Source organism: Aedes albopictus, chromosome 3 (genome assembly GCF_035046485.1).
Source record: "Aedes albopictus strain Foshan chromosome 3, AalbF5, whole genome shotgun sequence".
Taxonomy (NCBI): domain Eukaryota; kingdom Metazoa; phylum Arthropoda; class Insecta; order Diptera; family Culicidae; genus Aedes; species Aedes albopictus.
Window position 1 is genome coordinate 12,193,000 of NC_085138.1, and position 24,014 is coordinate 12,217,013.

A 24,014-nucleotide genomic window follows, 5' to 3' on the forward strand; every position below is an offset into this window, starting at 1 on the left:
ACATTTTATATGAAATTTCCTTCCCGGGAAGAATAGACATCTGGATATCTGGAGAGAAGTAGACGGCATCGTATGTTACACTGATGGCTCCCTTTTCGAAGGTCAAGCTGGTGCTGGTGTCCACTCTCGTGAGCTAAGCTACAACGATCTAACTCACTTGCAGGCCCGGTTTAAGGGTTGTGGGGGCCCGGGGCCAGAACAGATGTGAAGTCCCCCCGAAGGCGCAGTATCATAACGTCCGAGGCCATAATGTCCCAGGACTTTATGGCGCATTTTTTCGGGGCATAACGTCCAAACATGCAAGTGTGTCACGAAGTCCAAGGAAAGAAGGCACATAGGATATTATGACACACCCAAACTATTGGATGTTATTTCGCAAAAAAACGCGACTTAGCGACCGGGACAATATGGCCTCGGACGTTGTGATCCGGCCCCCCCTCCGAACGATGAGCAAACAAGTTTTTTTCTTGTTTTTGAACAATATTTGAGCAATATGAAAAATTAGGTCATATGTAGCAACCAAAAACGGTTTTGTGGGGGCCCCAAAAATGTGGGGGCCCGGGGACCTGACCCTCCCCCCCTTAGACCCGGCCCTGCTCGCTTGGTAGACACTACACCGTTTTTCAGGCCGAAATGGCCATGGTCCATCAGATTCTGCGTTGCCTTGCTATTCGGTTTGCAGTTAATAACTTTTTCCACATGTTATTTATTTATTTTATTTTTCCGGGTTACTGTATATATTTGTATGGTTTTATTCAAACTCTTTGGACAAACAAGACGTACAACATGTCATGCTATTTATATTCAAATTAAAATCACATGAGTTCGGCTTTAGCATGTCCCATCCATTTGATATCCATGTGAGCGATCGAAAAGTTACCAAGTCGATTACGTTACTTTACACATGCTGCAGCCATCATCGAGTGGGTATAGTCTAGTCTCACCCAGACCAGGCAGGGTCTTGGTCATGGCAAGTTTGCAAACAAAGAATCAGTACTCTACTCTCGCTCAGCCGGCAACGCATTTGGAGAGGGCAGAGACATCGTCGTGATGCCGAGATTCATCACAACACACGGCGAAGATATTCGCAACAGGAAAACGTTTAAGTATAACGGCTTCATGTCTGCGATGTAATTTGGCGCGGCGGCGTCATTGGTTTACTCGTTCTGAACGAGAGCTTGGTACTCACATGATCAGTAAAAGATTGATGTTATAGATTTATTACGCCGAGAAGAAAAAAATAGTCAAAATATTATTCATATCATTATTTGCTAAATTGTTTATGCCTAACATGAATTTCAACTTAAAATTAGATAGACTCTTTCACATGTTTCATGGGTGTTTCGTCTGGACCCTTTGACATGTTTCATGGAATATACATTTGAACATTTCTTGTATAGCCATCAGTGCCTGATTGGTTAAGAGGATTTATGGATAGTCTTCTCAACTGGTTTCATGCTAGATTTTTGAGTTGGAAAAATAATTTGACCATTCACAAGTTGTTGATCCATCTGCCCTAGCATCCTTAAGAAACACAAGTCAATTAGATGCCTCAGTTCGTGATTCATCTGAAACGAATGGAAAAAATCTTGTTCAGTTTCCAAAATAATTCAAACGACTCGTTTTGGTCATCATGTTTCAGCCACCAACGGACGAGCTGACGCACCAAAGTATTCCTCCTGTCCTGCCTATAAAAGGCAAACCAGGAAGCAAATCAACACCATCAGCCGGGTAGAACACAATTTCGCTACATTACGAAGCACTCTATAATTCACAGCACCCCTCGCGCACGATGATAACCCTTATGAATCGGGCGGATTCAGTTCCCGGTGTATGATTAGAGCCCCTGTCCGTGGAATGTGTATATGGTATAAATTGTAGCAAACAAACTCGACACAACTTGACATGGAAATAAAGTGCGGAGCCATATCGAATGGACAAACCTCTGGCTAGGGGTTTTAAATAGTCGAACAAAAAGAAATCGATCAACCAAACCTTCCCAAGATATGACCCAAATTGCCACCGGTCCATGAAACCGACAACTGAAAATCTCTTGTGTTTTTTCATTAACGCGTGTCGGTTAATTGGAAAGCCACGGGGGAGCAAGAGCACTTGTGGACGATAATGATAATAATTGTATCAGTATTCTCAAATGTGGACCGATGGGTACCGCGTCAATGATTCATTGCGTTGTTGTTTGGATGCAACCAGACGAGGCCAGCATTTCTCCATTCGGCATTTTTGAGTTTACAATCGGCGGGGTAATTTGATTTGACTACATTCGCCATCGATGGATTGTTATCAAACAAAAACGCGAGATAGATATGCAACTGACTGCTTTTTTTGGTCTGCATCAAAGTTGGTTAGATTAGAGCTGAAGCGGCTTGCATTTTTATAACGCTGCATGGCGAATTAAAAGATGATTTTCCGCATACTGTAAGTCATGTGCACAAACGAATTTTGGCATGTGGGCTACCAATCAGATTTCCGAATGATGTGTGTTATGCTTCCGCTCCCAATATGTTGTTTGCCTTTTTTACAATTTCGGAATAATTCACTTTCGCTGATTTGTTACAAGAGCCGATAGAGACGTTCCTTGGTAGAACGCCAAATTAAAAAAAAAAAACTTCGAAGGAAAACCCGGAAACTCTTCAACCGTGCTAAAAGAAGGAAACAGTGGGATGAATACAGAGAATCCCTCACCCTCACTCTTTATAGGCTTATTCGGATGACCCCCAGTTGTAGAGGCGCTTGGTGAGATAAAGAGAAAATCGTTTGTAAAGTAAATTTTTTGTCGTCAAATTTTACTAATTTTTTACTCTAGAAGTTGCTATTTTCCATTGGTAATGGCTTCTATTATCATCATTCTCGATGCCCATGCCCGCATAGACTGTTCGAGTATCTACCGGATATAAACGCATCTGAAAAAGAGTTACATTTTATTTCCAAAAAGTGCTCGTTCGGTTATCTACGATGCGGAACTCGATACGAAAAAGTGAAAAAAGTGCACTTTGCCTATGCTGCGCCATGGAACTTTTTGGCTGAGTCACTCTTTTCATAGGTTTCTTATACCTGCCACCAGAGAAAAAAGTGATCGTTAGATTCCGTCAAATTTGCCTATAACAAAGAAATTAGAAGGTCAAAGAGCATAAATTGGAGGCACACGTGTGAAAACATTGGAAGTACTCAAATTGCTGCCAGTATGCAAAAAGTTCTCGCCAAAGATCATTCAATTGGCTTAGGAACTTTTAGGTTTCAACTGAAGACCAAAATACATTTGCATCACATACTGTTGGTAATGAAACCAGGAGATATAATCAAAATAATGATGATTCAACTGGGTTATAAAAGCATCAGAAGTAATGATTGTATTTTAGCCAATGACATTTTTACAATACCGTCAAACGGGGTTACTTGCAACAGCGGTGTAACTTGCAACACGATGACGTACACTAAATGTGGAGTATTTTCTAATAATAGTGAAAACTAGTATGCCCTACTATTTCGGTTATAGAGATTATATGTATCGAAGATCGATTTAGTGGAAAAATAAGTTTTGTTTCTTTGTTTATTGTTTAGCTACACACTCAGATGAGCTCGGCTAATTTTCAGTCTTTTGCCGAGATTCGCACAGCCGAGCGCTCGGCAATCGCAATTTAACTGAGATATCAGCAAAAAGTCAAGTTTATTCATAGCAGCACCCATGGGTGCCGCTATCATCAAACACTAAATGTCAAGCGTTTAGCCGAGATTTCAGCAAATGAACTTTAACCGAGATCCGCACAGCCGATCTCGGCATTCTGTTTTAAGTGTGTACACTGTTAAAACGGTTTGCTCATTTTCTGCCATAAAAACAAGTATGAAAATCGTGTTTGACCTCTCCCCTATGGTAAGTGTTATAAGTCTGATGACCTTGCTTGCAGTTAGTGTAACTAATAGTAAGCTTAGCTAAACGATAAAAGTTTGATAAACTTATCGACTAAGTAATGCAAAAAATCATTTTTATATTCGACAACCACTATGGGGTAACTTGCAACAGTTGAATTAAACGAAACCTCTTATTATTTATCTTCATTTCACGATATATCTGACAGAAATAACTGAAATGGATCATTTCTTGTTTACGTAACGCGTTTATTTTCTAATGTCTTTTTTTTTCTTTTTTTTGCACGTAACCTTCAAACATAGTCAGAAAACATCACATTTTGAAGTTTTATTCAGGTTTCATCTTGTTAAAAGTTCAATTTAGATTATGGACGCTTTAAAGCAATCACCAACATCAATTCTGAACCTAGATGGAGTAAATTATTTCAGCTGAATACCCGAATTAGCGACTTCGATATTTATAAAGTTGAATAGGTGTGTTTCAATCATGTTATTTTACTTGGAGTTGCCAAACACCACTTCAACCTGAAAACTACTTAAAGATGACTCAAAGGGAAATGACAATAATCATTGTTGACATTTTGAATGAGTTCTAAGTCACGAGATCTATATATATTTTATATTTGAGGGACGTGAGACCTGTTGTTAAACGATATACTCTCGCTTGCAATAACGATCAACCGTTTCATGAAAAATGTTATGTCAATTGATTAATGTAGAGTAAGGTGCGGCAAAAGTTCGACCCTAATTGAAAATTCAACTTTTTTCAAAAAATCGAAGTAGGTAAAAATAAATGAATACCGTGTGGTGATTCTACCATCCATGAGCTAAAATTTTGCTGAACAAAGTAACGCCAAATGTCTTATTAATTTTGAGGTACAACACTTTTTGTATGTGTGTGTCTTATTCGAACTCTTGCCCCACCACTGGGGCAAAAGTTCGAATCTATTGTTTTTGGAATTTCGCTAACCGTAGCACACTATTTTGATACTTTGGTAATATGAATATCTGAAACCACTTTATATTTGATGTTGGAACTGGAATACACTTTAAAGTTCGATCTGGATTTTACCCAAATCAGGGTTAAATTTAATGCACCAAAAATTAGTAGTTTTCCGCCAAATCCAGATAAAACAACATTTATTTTCAACTTTGATCGAATTTTCTTACTAATTCCATCATTATTAGAGATCATATGTACATTTTGCACAATTTTAGGTTTTTACCTAAAGTTGCCACATGACTCGAATTTCCCGTAACGTGGGTAGATCACCTTAGAAATTTGCGTTACGGTGTAAGATCTACCACATCGCATCAAATTTTAATCTTGCTATTTCACTGCCTAAAGTGATAGCATACCAGATTAAAATTTGATGTATTTTTGTAATGGTTATGTTTTTATTTATGTTTTGTTTTTAACTTCTAATAAACCTTTTTGTTTCAGGAGGATTCAGGTAATTTTATTGGATAATAATACCATGTTTTAAAAATAGTAACTGTGACGAGCGTATCACTTATGCCTTATTCAGTATACAGTCGAGTCTCTTACTAAACGAATTCCTATTAAACGGACTCCTATTAAACGAACTCCTACTAGACAGGGGTGAGCGTTATAGGAGACTAAGAGCTTATGGGATTTCGGCATTTTGGGGGTGTGGCCTATTATCTCGGGTGTGTTAAGAGTTAACGCAATACTTTCTTCGGCAAAGTTTTAAGGCTTGATAAGATCTACCATTTAGAACTTTGGTTTATATGATTAGTTGGCAAATTAGCCGCTAGAGGGACCATCAACAATTTGATGCTAAATTGCACTACAGGAACCATATCAGGTTGTCAAGCAAACGTTACGATATGCGACAGCTCAAGACCCTGATAATTTGGAAGGATAGTGTCTTCGGGAAAGTTGTTGGGTACGCCAATAACTTACTGAAGATGAGTTGCGAAGTTCGAAATTCCTCCACTGGGCGGCGCTAGTGAGCAAGTAAATTTTCAAAACCTCATATCTCAGAATCCCGATAACTTAGGAAGATGGTGTCTTCGGCAAAGTTGTTCAGTATGACATAAACTTACATAAAAATAAACACTTGTTTCGCAATTCTGCCACTAGGCGGCGCTAGTGAACATGCAAATTTTAGAAATCTCATAGCTCAGAACCCCGATAACTTAGAAAGTTGGTGTCTTCGGCAAAGTTGATCAGTATGACATAAACTTACACAAAAATAAACACTTGTTTCAAAATTCTGCCACTAGGCGGCGCTAGTGAACATGCAAATTTTAGAAATCTCATAGCTCAGAATCCCGATAACTTAGAAAGTTGGTGTCTTCGGCTAAGTTGATCAGTATGACATAGACTTGCACAAAATGGGACACTTGTGTCAGAATTCTGTCTCTAGGTGGCACCAGAAATCACGCAAATTTTGAAAATCTCATAGCTCAGAATTCTGCAATCTTGGAGAGACTGTATTATTCATTGATGAGATACTTGGTTTGGAATTCTGGGCAGCATGCATATTTTATAAGTTGTATACCTTGATGACAGTCGGACTCGAAAGGAATCTTCCGTGGAATTTTTAAGAGTATGCCAGCTGAAACTACTAGACGAATTAAAAGAATTAAAAAATTAAAGAATTGCGAAACAATTGTTTATTTTTATGTAAGTTTATGTCATACTGATCAACTTTGCCGAAGACACTAACTTTCTAAGTTATCAGGATTCTGAGCTATGAGATTTCTAAAATTTGCATGTTCACTAGCGCCGCCTAGTGGCAGAATTGCGAAACAAGTGTTTATTTTTGTGTAAGTTTATGTCATACTGATCAACTTTGCCGAAGACACCAACTTTCTAAGTTATCGGGGTTCTGAGCTATGAGATTTCTAAAATTTGCATGTTCACTAGCGCCGCCTAGTGGCAGAATTGCGAAACAAGTGTTTATTTTTATGTAAGTTTATGTCATACTGATCAACTTTGCCGAAGACACCAGTTTCCTAAGTTATCAGGATTCTGAGCTATGAGATTTCTAAAATTTGCATGTTCACTAGCGCCGCCTAGTGGCAGAATTGCGAAACAAGTGTTTATTTTTGTGTAAGTTTATGTCATACTGATCAACTTTGCCGAAAGCACCATCTTCCTAAGTTATCAGGATTCTGAGCTATGAGATTTCTTAAATTTGCAAGTTTATTAGCGCCGCCTAGTGGCAGAATTTTGAAACAAGTATTTATTTTTATGTAAGTTTATGTCATACTGATCAACTTTGCCGAAGACACCATCTTCCTAAGTTATCGGGATTCTGAGATATGAGGTTTTGAAAATTTACTTGCTCACTAGCGCCGCCCAGTGGAGGAATTTCGAACTTCGCAACTCATCTTCAGTAAGTTATTGGCGTACCCAACAACTTTCCCGAAGACACTATCCTTCCAAATTATCAGGGTCTTGAGCTGTCGCATATCGTAACGTTTGCTTGACAACCTGATATGGTTCCTGTAGTGCAATTTAGCATCAAATTGTTGATGATTCCTCTAGCGGCCAATTTGCTAACTAATCATATGAACCAAAGTTCTAAATGGTAGATCTTATCAAGCCCTAAAACTTTGCCGAAGAAAGTATTGCGTTAACTCTTAACACACCCGAGATAATAGGCCACACCCCCAAAATGCCGAAATCCCATAAGCTCTTAGTCTCCTATTAAGCGGATTCCTATTGCGCCCCCCGAGCAGTGATCTTATAAGAGTCTCGACTGTATATTACTTAATCCTTTATTCTCTTTTCAGTGAAGAATCTTACCACCATTCCTGGCGCACTAATCAATATTTTTTTAGCAAACCACCGTATACATCACCATAATAATACATACATGCGAACATGTTTAAATATCTATATCGTTATCTGGAAGCGTTTGGTACGGGAGGTCCACGCTTCCATCTTTCCCCTTGATTTCAAGGTGCAGAATGTTTTCAAATATTGACTATGCTGAAATCTTTCTATCCCTTGAAATCTTCTCTGCGGTACATGCTGCGCAGTTGGCCTGGCGGTTAGACAAGAAAAATGATAGACTTGAAAAGTCTTCATTTTCCAGGATGCATTCAAGTAATGGCTGCGTTAGTGTGAGATTAGATTAGATTAGATTAGAAAGTTGCCACATGACTCGAACTTTTGCCCCACAATTCGAACTTTTGCCCCACTATGTGTAGAATATGATTTCTAAATCTTTTTTGCAAAAAGTTATTCATGTTAAAGCATCTTCAAGATATACCTAGTTACGCCCCAAAATAAAATATCGAATTCGATTTCATTACAATTTCATTTCATACGTTGGAAGGACCATGGCATGTTACAATTTTTTGATCAAAAACCAACATTTTGTCATAACTTTTTGAAATATTGATCAATTTCCATAATTTTCGGAGTGAAAGACTCTTTTTCTAAAAGGCTTCGAACAACCTTTACACCCGAAAGAAATAATTTGAATTGCGCTCAAAAACTTAAAAAGAAACTCTTGCCCCACTCGAACTTTTGCCCCACTTTACTCTACATCTTTTCATTGCATTTTCCATGCATTACATAAAAAAATTACTTTACGGCTAAACACTAGAATGTTGGTACTGTTTAATGATAGCTAACTTAACTTCACGTTCTGTGTTGCAAGTTACCCCACAGATGGGGAAACTTGCAACAAGCATGTATTTCGAACCTCCTGATTAGGTGACAACTTATTTTGGTAAATCAAGTGCTGCGTAGTATTCTACTCGGGGTAATTAGCGTACACGATGCTTTACAGGATGTTTAAAATGCTTAGATTTTCAATGATATTGTTTCAAAGTCAAAAAGTGTTGCAAGTTACCCCATTTGACGGTACAAAAAGTTAAAAGGGGCGATTGATTCTTTTGAACCCTTCAAAGCGCCTGGTATGGATAGAATTTTTCCTGTACCACTACAGAAGGAAAAATAAATTGTAACACCCGTTTTAACTAAAATGTTCCGATCCAGCTTGTCATTAGGCTACATTCCTACAGCTTGGCGAGAAGTGTAGGTCACTTTTATTCCCAAAGTAAATAAGAAGTATAAATTATCATCAAAATCCTTCAGACCTATTAGTTTATCGTCCATTATGTTGAAAATAATGGAAAAAATTAAGACGAGCATATCAAATCGTCATATTTAGTAAACATTCCAATAAGCAAAAATCAATTTGCATATCAGGAAGGAAAATCTTCGGTAACAGCTCTTTATACTCTGGTTACCAAATTAGAGCGAAATTTCCCTTGCTGCGTTTCTCGACATTGAAGGAGCGTTCGATAACATATCCTACATTTCAATGAAGAATGCTATGACAAAACGTGGTTTTGGTAGATGTATTGCTGATTGGATTGGGGAAATGTTATCAAAAAGAGAAATATCGTGAAACCTTGGCAGCTCGCTTATAAACGTTAAAGCAGTGAAAGGGTGTCCTCAAGGAGGCGTGCTATCACCTCTACTTGTGGTCTTTAAGGACAGACTTGTTAGAATCCCAAAATGGCCGCCACAATGGCCGACTTTGACACCTACTCATGATTTTGACGGCACAAATCTCTTCGTAAACAAAATCAGCGCACCTGATCTTTGTATTTAAAGCTTATTACAAGTAAGCAAGAACAGAATAATAAAAAGCATTGTTGAAGCTTGCTTCTTGAAATTTGTGCGTCTGAAGTTCTGATGCACTGTTGAAGCGGGATTTCAAGACGTTTGTCCTTAAAAGTAGATGATCTTCTCAAAAAATTGGAAGCAGAGGGCTTCGAAATAATTGGCTTTGCTTAAGACATACTTATATTAGTCCGTTGTAAATATGACTATGTTGTAACTAACAGAATGCAAACTGCCTTAAATTTGGTTTCCTCGTGGTGCGAAAAAGATGAAGGATTGAACGTAAATCCTTCTAAAACCAAACATTGAAAGGAATTCATTTGGAACTTTCAAATACAGTCAAGTATCTTGGAATATACCTTGACAGTAAACTTACTTGGAATTTGCAGCTTGAGCAGGTAGTATGTAAAGCTATGAATGCTCTATGGATAAGCAAAACAACTTTTTGTAAAAAGTGGGGACTGAAGCCGAAAATGATCCTTTGGATTTATACGGCAATTGTTAGACCCAGAGTTACCTACGCGTCACTGGTCTAGTCAAAAACTAATGAAGGGTTGGCTCAAAAGAAGTTAGAAAAACTTCAAATGTTGGCCACTCTTTCAATTACTGGTGCAATGCGAAGTACACCATCTAAAGCGCTAGACACTTTATTTCACTTACTTCCATTGCATCCATTTGTTCAATCATGGCCAAACCTCATCAGGAATTTGCAAAAGCATTGCAAGACCTGAAAACAAATCTGAAGTGAACCTGGCTGTTGCCACCGCTGGCAGCACGGATAATTCAAACAGAGGATCGATCCACGGTATCCCCCGATCGCACTCTGGCGTAACAACTGACATCGATCTTGCGCAAGCCCGATGCGCGACGAAATGTCAGGATGACACAGTGGACGTGACAAGCAGATGATGATACGGGCACAGACGAGTTTGCAAGTCATCTATAAGCACAGTTTGTTTGATGAATAATAATTTCCTTCGTAATTGAATATTACTATTTTCGGGCGGCATATAGGAATTTGCGCCAGTGAATTAGCCAGACTAATATCTTTTCTAATTTTGTAAGTGTGAGAAATTATGGAATAGGGCGAAGTAAACAATTACCTATAATTCTTTTGCATTTAGGTTAGCAGCTTAAAACCCGCTGAATATTTCGGTTTATTGTATCTTAGGTTCCACGATTATATGCTAATTGTAAGTGATTTACTAAATATTTATACAAAAATCAGATTAAGATAAATTACCCATTCGCTCAACAGGCATTGGTGTGAAGTAATCAGGATTGTCGAAGATTGTTGGGGCAGATAAAATAGGGTGACCAGTTTGTAAGTGACAATGAATTCAGTATCGTTAAGCTTCACTAATAAACTATATTTTTAGCTTAAAGAGCTCGGCATAGAATACCACTCTTGCAACTCTATTAAGAGGTCCGAAAACAAAGCTCCCCAACACTGGCCAAAACAACCGCCAAGGATTTCATGACATCAACTACAAATGGGTATCCCGAGACTTTGCTCTTAGTTGATTTCTTCCGGTGGCTCCTGGGATGCCTCTCAGAGTTTTTTTGAATTTCTCCTGGACTTTCGTTTCTCCTTGGTTTCTTCTGAAGTTCCTTTTGGGATCTCTGCTGGATAGCTGATATTTTTCATGGAGCTCTTCTCGGGATTTCTCTCAAAGGGTATTCCAGGATTTTACTCGTTTACTTACAAGATTTCTTACAGTGATCTTCCTAAAATTATGTTTTAGAGATTTCGCGGAATTGATCCCATAGTTCTTTGCCGAATCCTTACCGGAAATTTTTCAAAGATTCTGACTGTTCCTTCTAAGATTTCTTCATTTGTTGCTCTCGAAATTTAGTAAGGATTTTAGCAGAAGTTTTTCTTGGAATACCCACTGGGTGGGATAACCTACGAAATTTCTTGTAAGAAATTCCTGGAGACATATCGGAAGGAATCCATTTGAAATCTTGCTTGAAACTCCGCAAAGGCCTTCGGAAGAAAACGTGAGAAAAACTGGGACATCTAGGAAAACATCTAGGAGTAATCACGGGAGGAAATATTAGGGAAATTCATGGAGGAAGTCGAAAAACCTCTAAGAGAAATTTCGAGAAAAAATCCAAGACAAATCTCGTAAAATTCTCTGGAAGAACTGCTCCAGAAATTTTGCAAATATCCCGGTGAAAACTGAGGGAAACTTATTCCGGAAAACCACTTAAGCAACTGATGAAGGAACTTTGGATATATTTTGGAAGGATCTCCGGAAGAAAACCAACGAAAAACTCTGGAACCATATCGGAAAAACCACTCGTGGAGAGACCCCGTGAAAAACTCCTGCGACAATTTTGGGTAGAGATCCCAGAAACAACTCTCAGAAATTCCGGATAGAACACCAAAAACATCTAGGAAGGAACTCTATGCAAATCTGAAAAAAATCTATGTGCGGAATCTGAAAAAACAATCAGATCTACAAAACCTTTGCTAATCTCAAGAACTTTGGAAGAATTCTGTGACAAACTGCGACAGGCTTTAAAGAAGAAATTGCGGTAGAAATCCAAGGGTACCGGAAGGAATTCAAGTTAGAATCTTAAAAAGAATTTCGGGAGTAGTTTTCATAGGAGTTTTTGAACGAATTCTAGACAGATTTTCAAGCAAATCATTAAACAAATCGCTGAAGGAAACTCACCTGTTTTCTTCAGAGTTTATTGCTTAAATAGTATCCATCGGAATAGTTCGGGTAATCGATACCTGCTCATTTTACTCGAAATTGTTAATATTCTATCGTAATTTGCAGCTTTCTGTAGGATTTTCGTTGAAATTTCAACTTCATCACCGCTAGTAGCAACCTTTGGAGCTAACTAGAGTAGTTGTCGAACTTGTAGTAAATACTTCTTTTGTTCGTATCGATTGCATTGTTTGTAGTACGTCCGTCTTGGCTAATTTATTTCGGTTTCTAGTGAATACTATCCTAGGTAGTAACGAGTCTAAACAGACAGTGGAAACTCTCGAAAGAGTACTTTGACGAGAATGGAGGTACCTTTTGTCCTTTTAAAATGGCCTAGACCTGATTGATTCATACAGCGCGGTTTCGATAGTGCTTGACAAGGACAGAGTAGCATAAAGCTTCATTGTAAACTCGAGTTATAACCTTTACCATTTACTGATAATGCCCCACGGTTCATTCAGCATTCCAGCCCATCGTTTGGTACTATCGGCATCCTCGGCCTATTTCAGCGCAATGTTCACCGGACATCTACGGGAGAGTCAACAGGAAGAAATCACCCTACAGGAAGTGTCAGGTGAAGCGCTGCAGCTGCTCATCCAGTATTGCTACACAGGCACCATAGAACTTCGGGAAGACACAGTCGAAACTCTGCTCGCAACCGCCTGTCTACTTCAGCTCAGTACAATCGTCAATGCGTGCTGCACATTTCTGGCCCGCCAGCTGCACCCGTCCAACTGCTTGGGATTCTCGCTGTTTGCCGAACAGCAGGGATGTACCGCACTACTCAAAATTGCATCGGCCTACACCTGTCAGCACTTCATGCAGGTGTGGAAGAATCAGGAATTCTTCCAGCTGGATTCAATGCAACTTTCAACGCTGCTGAAAAGCGACGACCTGAATGTTCCTAACGAGCAAGAAGTGTTCCACGCACTGATGGCCTGGATTCAGTTCGAGCCGGAAACCCGAAAGCAGTACATACCGGAACTGTTGGCACTGATACGGCTGCCACTTCTGCAACCATCGGTAATTTGTCGGAATTGCTGGGAAACCTGGGCCTTCACTTGTGATTTGTTTCGTTTCAGTTCATAGTCGATCACGTGGAAGCTCTCTGCGGTGCTAACGAGTGCCAACAGTTGGTGATGGAGGCGTTCAAATGGCATCTCATACCCGGAAGAAGATCGCAAATATCAACGCAACGAACCCGACCGAGGAAGTCAACCATCGGTAAACTGCTCGCCGTAGGGGGAATGGACGGCCACAAAGGGGCCATTAGGTATGTGCGGGGTTGATATATCGATAGTATCGTCTGTTTTCGAGGGTTTTCAAGTTTGCAACATATTTTGAATGTGTCATTTGACTTTTTGAAGGGATATTAACTAAGTTAAAGTAATAGTCAAAAACAAATCAGTACTGATCAAGATTTCGATCGTTCAACAATTACAGCATAGAAAGCTACGAGCCGCGCTTGGACAAGTGGACTTTATTGAAGAATATGCCTGCCAGACGACTCCAGTTCGGCGTTGCCGTAATGGATGATAAGCTGATCATTGTGGGCGGCAGGGATGGTCTGAAGACGCTGAACACCGTGGAGTGTTTCGACCTGACAACGATGACCTGGGGCTCGATCGTGCCACCAATGGGTACTCCTAGGTGAGTTGATTGTTTCCGTTATTGGAGCTAATGCTAAGCCGGGATGTTTGGTACATGTTTGCAGACACGGTCTAGGAGTTGCATTCCTAGAAGGGCCGCTGTACGCGGTCGGTGGTCACGACGGGTGGAGTTATCTCGCTACCGTCGAACGATGGGATCCTGCTGCCCGCACGTGGAGCTACGTAGCGCCAATGTCCTCTATGCGATCCACTGCCGGAGTTGCGGTTCTGAATTCTAGATTGTTTGTGATTGGTTCGTTGTTTCGGGGTGATATTTTTGAACGTTGATTTGAATAACGCGGAGTCTATTTGTAGGAGGCAGAGATGGTAGCGTTTGCCATCGGACAGTCGAATGTTACGATCCGCATACGAATAAGTGGACCCTGCGTGCTCCGATGAACAAGCGTAGAGGAGGGGTAGGGGTAAGTACTGTGTTGAAAAGTTTAGCCTTTTATGTGTGAATATTTTTAGTAAATGGATATTGATCATTTTTGGACCTCGCGATGTTAAACATTGTACAAAACTTTTAACTAGTACTTTCAACAGTTCAACAGTTCAATAAAAAATCATAAACATACTTTGGCAGTTCTATGTTTCTGATAAACTTTAACAAAAACTCTGAAACTGCAGATTGATGTAGATAAAATTGTTAGATTATTTAAGAGTATCCAGATTACTCCATGTTCGAAATTTCATTTTAGGGGATTTGGATTTGTTTTAAAAATGCGTTCGAAAACATTATTTCGGGGTGGCGTTTGATCTAAAATGATCCTCTGGAATACTTCCATGATCCTTCCGGAATGTTTCCATGACTTTTCTGCAATGTTTCAATAATGTTCTAAGAAGATTTCAAAATCCTTTTGTTCAAAATCCTTTTGGTTGCAGACAATATTTGGAAAGATTACAGAATCGATTTCAATGCTACACATATCCTTCTGGAATGCTTTCGTATGCTTTATACAATGCTTCCAGAATCGTTCGAGAATGCTTCCCAAAAAGTTATTCCGCAAAGCTTCAATCATTTGGGCATCATTCTGAAAACTACCGGAATCATCCGGAGATATTTTTTGAATTGTTCTGAGAAGTACTTATCAAATCATTCTTTCTACATGTTTGCCAGGGCAGCTAGTATTGACTTTGACATAACTGATTTCCTAGATCTTTCATTGTAACATATCTTACAAATCGCACAATAATGAACACACTTTTAGGTTGGTGTCCTGAACGGGTATCTGTATGCTTTGGGTGGACATGACTGCCCTGCCAGTAATCCAGCTGTCTGCCGAACCGAAACAGTGGAAAGATACGATCCCACCACGGATACTTGGACTCTGGTGAGTTGCCACAAGGCATGCATCTTTTCGCCGATAAACTGAATCTCCTTTTTGTTGTAGATCGCTTCGCTCAGTGTTGGACGCGATGCCATCGGAGTAAGTGTACTCGGTGATTGGCTTATCGCCGTTGGTGGCTACGATGGAAACCAGTATTTGAAGACAGTTGAACAGTACGACACGGAAAGCAACGAATGGCAACAGATCGCGCCTGTCAATTACAGTCGGGCCGGGGCCTGCGTGGTGGCAATTCCTAACAACTTTTCGCCCGCCAGTGGGACCAGTGCAGTCGCAACTAGTGGCCCTTCAGTGGCCTCGATAGCTGGAGCATTGGTGTCATCATCCTCCTCGACGAATACTACGGTTTAGTACAAGAGTTCCACTTCAGCACTGATTTCTAGTGATGCTTCTCTATTCCTAAGGGCGTCCATCATCAATCGGACGCTACAAATAATACAGCATCTCGCGTGTTCGTGTGTTTACTACTATCCCTTTTACTGTTAAGTATTGTTAGTGTCTGATCGAAGAACAAAGTTGCTACAAGGCGCAACTGACAGGATACCATCCATCAGGCAAACAATCTGAAATGTTCAGGCCTACGAATGCAAAATCAAACGAAACTATATATTTTTCATACAGTAGTGATAACCCCGTTATACACACAAAATACCGGCACATGCCGTGCCCTGTAAGACATGGAAACCGCACAATCACCAATCTCTGTCCGTAATAGCATGCACAAGCACCACTATCTAACACCATAGAATGAAAGTTCTTTTACCCAAAAAACAAACGCTCTAATCGAATGCCGCTACATATAGTGTTCTAGTGTGTAAGACAAAGCTCAGTATGCCTTGAGAAGCGAACGATTCTCAAATGGGGATCCGTGATTTTGGATCCAAGTAACCATTATACATTAAAGCGTGGCATTTTGTTTGAATTCTTGTATTCAGCATATAATGTTTATCTTATGATGCCTCTTAGCTATATACACTGGCAAGTATGGGAAACACTCACCCAATTATTGCCTTTGTCTCCACTCATTTCCACGCATAAATAGTTGCGAGTTTGTATCTCTCCTAGAAGGGTTAATGTCATAATGTCCTATTAGAAGCTGCAAGACGTATCTTTACCTCGCGGTTAACATCATTTCATTATTACACGTCATTAGAATTACATTTCACACTATTTACCAGCGATCATGCTCTTCGTATTGTTGGTGTTGATTGTGAGATCAATTCTTGATGTCTCCCTTTTGAATGGCACGAATTCTCGTTCTCGAAACCTAGGAGCATGTGAAGCCATCTGACAATACCGCTTCTTTGTACAGCAGCTCCTTTGAAAGCAATATTGATAGACAAATTAAAAAGCGCATCGCCCTGTTACAAATCATATTAAGATTATGAATGACAACGGAATCTTACCCGTACCCCGTACACTTGATTTTGAACGACCAAGCGTTGCACGAATCAGCCTAAGCTGTTTCGTTGGAAAATCATGTTTTTCCATAATTTGCTATAACTAACTAGTTTTTTTTTTGACTAGAATCTGCGCAGCTTTGAAATCAATACCTCTGGAATAACTATTTGTTTTTAAATGATTGAAATTTATTCAGTCAGTCTAGTGTTTTCTTGTCTTCATCCAGCCTCGGATTTATTTATAAACAGTATACTTCATTTATGCTCGTATAGGTCTTACAGACAAATTATTAAGCAGATTTTTGACATATTCTAATGTTGATGGTTACTTGGTACACCCTGGCATTCACGGGTCCCACAAAAACAAAGAAGAACCGTTACTATCACAACTCTTGTGCCCATGTGTTCGTCCTTATGTTATTCTCTCGTTTCATTTCTTCTTACAGAACAGGGGAGCGGGTTCCTCTCGTAGCGGCAACTATTACTATAGGCGACAGTTTAGGATCTTTGATTATTACGTTTAGAACGCAAAGCTGCCCATCCAAGTGAAGATATCGAACTACACACACACACCCACGTTACTGTACTGATAATGCGATAGGTTAGGTCAGAACCCAAATCGAATCCTACATCCATACCGCAATGAAGACGATTTTCTTTCCTGTGATTATTTTTTATTATACTTTAGAAACTAGGTCCACATTTATCCACATTTATACAAACCCGCCAAACAGGCTTTCCAGTGAAACGCAAGCCAACCCTCGCGATTCGCGATCCCCACCGGAAGTGGTACGATACGAACTCGTTTCCTCCCGCCCTTCTGAGATTAGTTAGCAAGTTTGACGATGTGATTCGAGATGGTCTTTCGCCCATGCCCAAAGATTCGTAGCCAAAATAAGACAAACGAAGGGAGAGACACGAAATTGAGGGGAAATCACGGATCCGGTGGGAAATCGCCTCGAGGATACATCTAAGTTACTTTATCTGTGATCGGCTAAATCAATTAAAACTAAAAATGTATGTACTTCGTAGCCCCGAGGAGGCAGGGACGTTAGGTACTTTTGATCAGTTTGATTTTCTCTCGATGTATACTCCTGAGTGGCTGTTAGGTTAAGAATCATAGAGGTGAGTTGTGAGCAAATTTCCGCCTAAACAGGAAAACGCTTCCGTGTGTGACAGATCTTTTACTGTGTTAAGCAAATTACATTCTAAGTAGGAAACTGACGAGCATTTAAGCTTGTAGAGCAAAAACGAAAGACGAGTGTAGATAGGCACGTAAGAAACGCTTGAAAATAGTGAAAAAAAGGCACCCATGTAAAAACCAGTCGTAAATCTGATGTCAGGCTATAGCACAAGAGAAAGTGGTACTAATTTTGATACTATTTATACTCAATACTATTACACTGAAGATCAATTAATAAATCATATTTTAGTACTAAATGGCACTCTTTTGATTTTATTTGCGTTTTCGCTAGCAGGTAAGTGGCTTTTCATATAATGAGATTTAAAAAAAAACACGTTGTACCATTTAAAACGTACATACGACCAATCCCTAGGTACCGTCAATTTATGTTTTCTGATTCGTGTCATTCTCTCTACATTCTACTACGTGTTTTTTTATCTGTATTAACGAGATTTTTAGCCCTAGGCTAGTTGATCTCGGGACCCACGCTGCACTTCCCTTCCGTAGGAAGAACCCACATTTTGTGACTTTGTCGGGAGTGGGATTCGATCCAAGGTTCTCGGCGTGATAGTCAAGTGTTCTAACCGTCACACCAGGTCCGCTCCCAACGTGTTTCTTCATCTCTATTTTCTTTTTCTTTTCTACATAGGGTGACGTCGCACAGTGGGGAAAAACCGACCCAAAAAGGCACCTAATTATTGCGGCTGATTGCGATCTTTGAAGTCCATCTTTTCCGAATGGAAAAATGTCAAGGAATCGATTGGTGATAGTTTCATTCGCCGGAATTGAGTGTAAGTGTTCATTTTGCCCCATTTTCCCCTAAAAAACACTGTTTTTCTGAGTTAAATAATGGTGTCAACTGATTGCGGCTTACCAACCAATTTTTTATTGATGTAGAATTGACAGGTGCATTTTATGGGGCATACCTCGATCTGTGTCTTTGACTGGAAGTGCTCATTTTGCCTCATTTTCCCTTAAAAATACCGTTTTTCTGAATTAAAAAATAGTTTCAACTCATTGCGGCTAACACACTTAAATTAAATCGCCGACCTCAGCAAACGGATTGCCGAGAATCCAACAGCCGAGAATCCGGTAACAATTTTCACTGAATCTCGGTAAAAGTTTTACCGAGATGTCGTTAAAACTTTGCCGAGATCTCGGTAAACCAACTTTTTACCGAGATCTCGGTAAAGTTCACCGAGACTCGGTAATGGTTTACCGAAATCTCGGTAAAATTTTTACCGAGAAGCAGTAAATATTTTACCGAGATATCAGCTGTTGGATTCTCGGTAAACCGTTTACCGAGATCAATTTCTGAATTTAAGTGTGAACCAACCATTTTTTTCTTGATGTAGAATTGACAGGTGCATTCTATGGAACACACCTTGATTTGTGTCATTGACTGAATATGCCCATTTTGCCTTATGTTCCCCTAAAATACTGTTTATCTGAATTAAAAAATAGTTTCAACTGATTGCGGCCAACCAATCATTTTTTACCTGATGTAGAACTAACCGGCGCATATTTTGGGGTGCACCTCGATATTTGTCATTGGCTGGAAGTGCCCATTTTGCCTCATTTTCCCCTAAAATACTGTTTTTCTGAATTAAAAATTGGTATCAACTGATTGCTGCTTACCTACCGTTTTATTCTTGATGTAGAATTGACAGGTACATTCCATGAGTCTCACCTCGATTCGTGTCATTGACTGGAAGTACCCATTTTGTCTAATTTTCCCCTAAAACTACTATTTTTCTGAATTAAACAATTGTATCAACTGATTGCGGCTAACCAATCAATTTTCACTTGATGTAGAATTAACCGGCGCATACTTTATGGTGCACCTCGTTCTGTGTCTGGGTGGTGGTGTCCATTTTGTTCCATTTTCCCTTAAACTATGGATTTTCTGGATTTAAACATAGTTTCAATTGATTGCAGCTAACCAATAAAGTTTTCCTGATGCAGAATCGACCTATGCATACTATGTGGATACACCTCGCGCTATGCGTTAGTCTGAAATTGCCCGTTTCGCCCCATTTTCCCCTTAAAAGTTCCAACTAATTGCGGTTAACCAAGCAATTTTTTTCCCAATGTGAAATTAATCGATGCATTATATGAGGCACAACTTGTTCTGAGTCATTGACTAGAAGTGCACATTGTCCCCCCTAAAACACCGTTTTTCTCGTTTGAGAAACAATTTCAACTAATTTAAGCTAACAAAACAAGTTTTTCCTCATGTAGAATTGATCAGTGCATATTGTCTGACAAACTTGGTGTCAATGACTGGAAGTGGTCATTTTGTCCTATTTACCCCTAAAACACTGTTTTAGTTAGTTTGAACAATTTTTAACCTAGAAAAACAGTATTTCAGGGGAAAAAGGGGCGAAACGGGCAATTTCAGACTAACGCATAGCGCGAGGTGTATCCCATAATATGCATCGGTCGATTCCACATCAGGAAAAAAATATTAATTAGCTGCATTCAATTGAAACTATGTTTAAATCCAGAAAATCCATAGTTTTTTTAGGAAAATGTAGCAAAATAGGTACCACCACCCAGACACAGAACGAGGTGTGCCACAAAATATGCGCCGATTTATTCTACATCAAGTAAAAATTGATTGGTTAGCCGCAATCAGTTAAAACTATTTTTTAATCCAGGAAAACAGTATTTATAGGGGAAAATGGGGCAAAATGAGCACTTCCAGTCAATGACACGGGTCGAGGTGTGCCTCATAAAATGTACCTGTCAATTCTACATCAAGAAAAATATGGTAGGTAAGCCGCAATCAGTTGAATCTAATTTTTAATTCAGAAAAACAGTATTTTTAGGGGAAAATGAGACAAAATGGGCAGCTCTAGTAAATGACATAGATCGAGGTGCATTCCAAAGAATGTGCCGGCTAATTCTACATCAGGTAAAAATTGGTTGGTTGGCCGCAATCAGTTGAAACAATTTTTAATTCAGAAAAACAGTATTTTAGGGGAAAATGAGGTAAAATGGGCACTTTCAGTCAATGACACAAATCGAGGTGTGTCCCATAGAATGCACCTGTCAATTCTACATCAAGAAAAAAAATGGTTGGTTAGCCGCAATCAGTTGAAACTATTTTTTAATCCAGAAAAACAGTATTTTTAGGGGAAAATGAGGCAAAATGGGCACTTCCAGTCAAAGATACAGATCGAGGTATGCCCCATGAAATGCACCTGTCAATTCTACATCAATATAAAATTGGTTGGTAAGCCGCAATCAGTTGAAACCATTATTTAACTCAGAAAAACAGTGTTTTTTAGGGGAAAATGGGGCAAAATGAACACTTACACTCAATTCCGGTGAATGAAACTATCACCAATCGATTCCTTGACATTTTTCCATTCGGAAAAGATGGACTTCAAAGATCGCAATCAGCCGCAATAATTAGGTGCCTTTTTGGGTCGTTTTTTCCCCACTGTGCGTCGGGTATAATCGACAGTCATCGCTAAAACCAGTAACGGGTTGAAAAAAAACGCCGATTTTCATACAAAATGGCCAAGTTTGTGATAATGTAACTATGGACACAGAACGCGGAACTACAAATATGCTGAATTTTAAAATCATTCAGAAGTTTCAGCGATTCCATCATAAATCTCTTCTGAGATTCCTTTAAAAAATCCTCTAGGGATTTTACCAAACATTCTCCGTGAATTTCTCCTAGAATATCTTTAGATGTTCCTCCAGTGATTGTTCCAGGAATTCATCCAGAAACTACTTCAGGAACGCCTCCTAGAATTCCTCCTTCAGAATTTATCCAGAAATTCATCCAGAAATTTGTCCAGGTACTCCACCAGAGATTCCTACAGGAATTCCTCCAGACACTCCTCCAGGCATTGCTTCTGGAATTCCGTTAGGCTTTCCTTCAGTAATTCCTCCAGGCATTACTTCAGAAACTCCTCCCGAAATTCTTTCAGGAGTTCTTCTAGGAATTCCTGTGGGAATTCTTCTAGAGATTCCTCCAGTAGTTCTTCCAAGGATTGCTTCAGAAATCCAGAAAGAAATTCATCAAGGAATTTATCCAGGGATTCCTTCCAAAATTTCTCTAGGGATTTTTCACGAAATCCTCCAGGGATTCACCCTAGAATTCCTCTAGGGATTCCTCGAACACCTGTGGGGTTTATCTGCAGCTCCATATCTACGCACCCGAACGGATTCTTCGCGAACGTAACTTCCTGATGCTGGAACAGAGGAACTCATTGTATGGCGAACATGATCCTATCCGATTTATGACGACTAAGTTCAACGAAGTGTATGCAGTCTTTGACTTCAATGTTTCGTCGACCACTTTCAAGAACCGCTTGAGGGATTGGTTTCGATAAGCGGCAGACGAGAACCCACCGGTACAAGGATCACTCCCAATGGAAAAATATTCAAATTGACTTTTTTTACGTAATTGACACTGTTTGTAAATTGTATTGTATTTTGTAATTTTATACGTGTAATTTGTTGTGTATGCTTGTTTTGTAAACAGATATAGGGTTTTTACGCCGATTTGAGTAAGTTTTGAGAACAATTCACTCAAATCGGCTTTTCCCTGTCCCTTATATTCATTAAGACCAGCTAGGTCAGATGAATGAATAAATAAATAAATAAATAAATAAACTCCTCCAGCAAATCCTTCAGGGAAGCCTTCAGAAATTCCTTCATGAATTCTTCCAGGTATTTCTCTAGAAATTCTTTCAGAAATTCAGGGATTCCTCCAAAAATATCTCGAGATATTCCTCCAGTAATCTATCCACACATTCTCGTCGAAGGCATTCCTCTATGAATACTACCAGAAGTTTCTCCAGGGATCTCTCCAAGAATTCCTCCAGGGATTCCTCACAGAATCCCATTGAGAAGTTCTGCAGGAGTTCATCCAGCGGTTTTTTCAGAGATTCCTTAAAACATTGATCCAGGAATTTCTCCAGTGATTTCTCTTGGAATTCTATCATGGATTTCTTCAGAAATTACTCTAGGAATACACCTATATATAGAATTTCTCTATGAATTCCTCCAGGAATTGGCTTCTTTAGCAGTGTTTAGATAATTCCATTTTCAGAATCTGCATGCAAAACTGAGTCGAAATCCAAATTTTCATGAATTTTGGTGCCCGGGAACCTATTAAAAAATCAGTTTGTAGTTTGTATGGGAGCGATTTGTCGAATCACTCCTCGTCGCATTTTGTACTGGATGGAGCTGTCAAGCAGTTGGCCAGCTGTCAAAAGATGATTTCGAAAAATCTCTTCGAAATCGATTTGAGGCACCAAAATGAAGTTCTAAAAATCTGAAAAAAATCATGGTGGCTCAGAAAAGGGTGCTCTTTCGTATAAAATTGAAAAATCGATACATTTTTCTTAATTTAAAAACCCAATTGGTCCAGATATTGCTCCTGGAATCCAGGGATTCATCTAGGAATTCCTCAAGGCATTCCATCAGCAACTTCTCCAGGCGTTCCTCCAGGAATTCATCCAGAAATGATTCCAGGAGCTCCTTCAAGAATTTATCCAGGAATTCCAACAGAAATCTTTCCAGGAAATCCTCCGGGAATTCTTCCAGAAATTCATGCGGGTATTTTTCCAGAAATTTCTCCAGAAATTCCGCCAGAGATTCCTCCAGGAATTTTTCCAGAGATGCCTCAAAGGATTCCTTCAGGAATTCCTCCAGGAATACTACCAGAAGTTCCTCCAGGGATTCCTCCAAGAATTCATCTAGGGGTTTCTTCAGAAATATCTCCAGGGATTCCTCACAGAATTCCACTGGGTAATTCTGCAGGAGTACACCCAGATTACTCTAGAAAGTTTTCCAGAGATTCCTTAAAACATTTATCCAGGAATTTCTCCAGAGATTTCTCTTAAAATTCTATCATGGATTTCTTCAAATTTTTTTCCAGAGATTCCTCCACGAATCTAGGGTTTCGTCTAGTAATCCCTAGCAACTTCTCCAGGCGTTCCTCCAGGAATTCACCCAGAAATGTTTCCAGGAGCTCCTTCAAGAATTTATCCAGGAATTCCAACAGAAATCTTTTCAGGAATCCCTCTAGGAAATCCCCCAAGAATTCTCCTGGAATTCTTATTCATCCAGATATTTTCCAGACATTTCTCCAGAAATTCCGACAGAGATTCGTATAGGAATTCTTCCAAAGATGCCTCAAAGGATTAAGGAATTTCTTCAGCCGTAGCTGCAGGTATTCCTCCAG

The 24,014-nt window shown here is 39.5% G+C and overlaps 1 protein-coding gene across 2 annotated transcripts in view; it reads left to right on the forward strand.

The window, feature by feature from the left end:
* LOC109413067 (kelch-like protein 5) overlaps positions 1-18,060 on the forward strand; it is a 35,729-nt gene extending 17,669 nt beyond the window's left edge. The window contains exons 3-10 of one of the 2 annotated variants that reach the window (XR_009998847.1): positions 12,684-13,245; positions 13,305-13,495; positions 13,666-13,872; positions 13,937-14,124; positions 14,187-14,293; positions 15,083-15,205; positions 15,266-16,034; positions 17,067-18,060. Coding sequence is in view for 1 of the 2 variants with exons in the window: in XM_062857080.1 (XP_062713064.1) it covers positions 12,684-13,245; positions 13,305-13,495; positions 13,666-13,872; positions 13,937-14,124; positions 14,187-14,293; positions 15,083-15,205; positions 15,266-15,565; positions 17,067-17,144 (1,756 nt within the window). In the remaining variant the exon portion in view is untranslated. The remainder of the gene's footprint in view (positions 1-12,683; positions 13,246-13,304; positions 13,496-13,665; positions 13,873-13,936; positions 14,125-14,186; positions 14,294-15,082; positions 15,206-15,265; positions 16,035-17,066) is intronic. The other variant, XM_062857080.1, reaches the window with a different exon arrangement.
* The last annotated feature ends 5,954 nt before the right edge of the window (positions 18,061-24,014 follow it).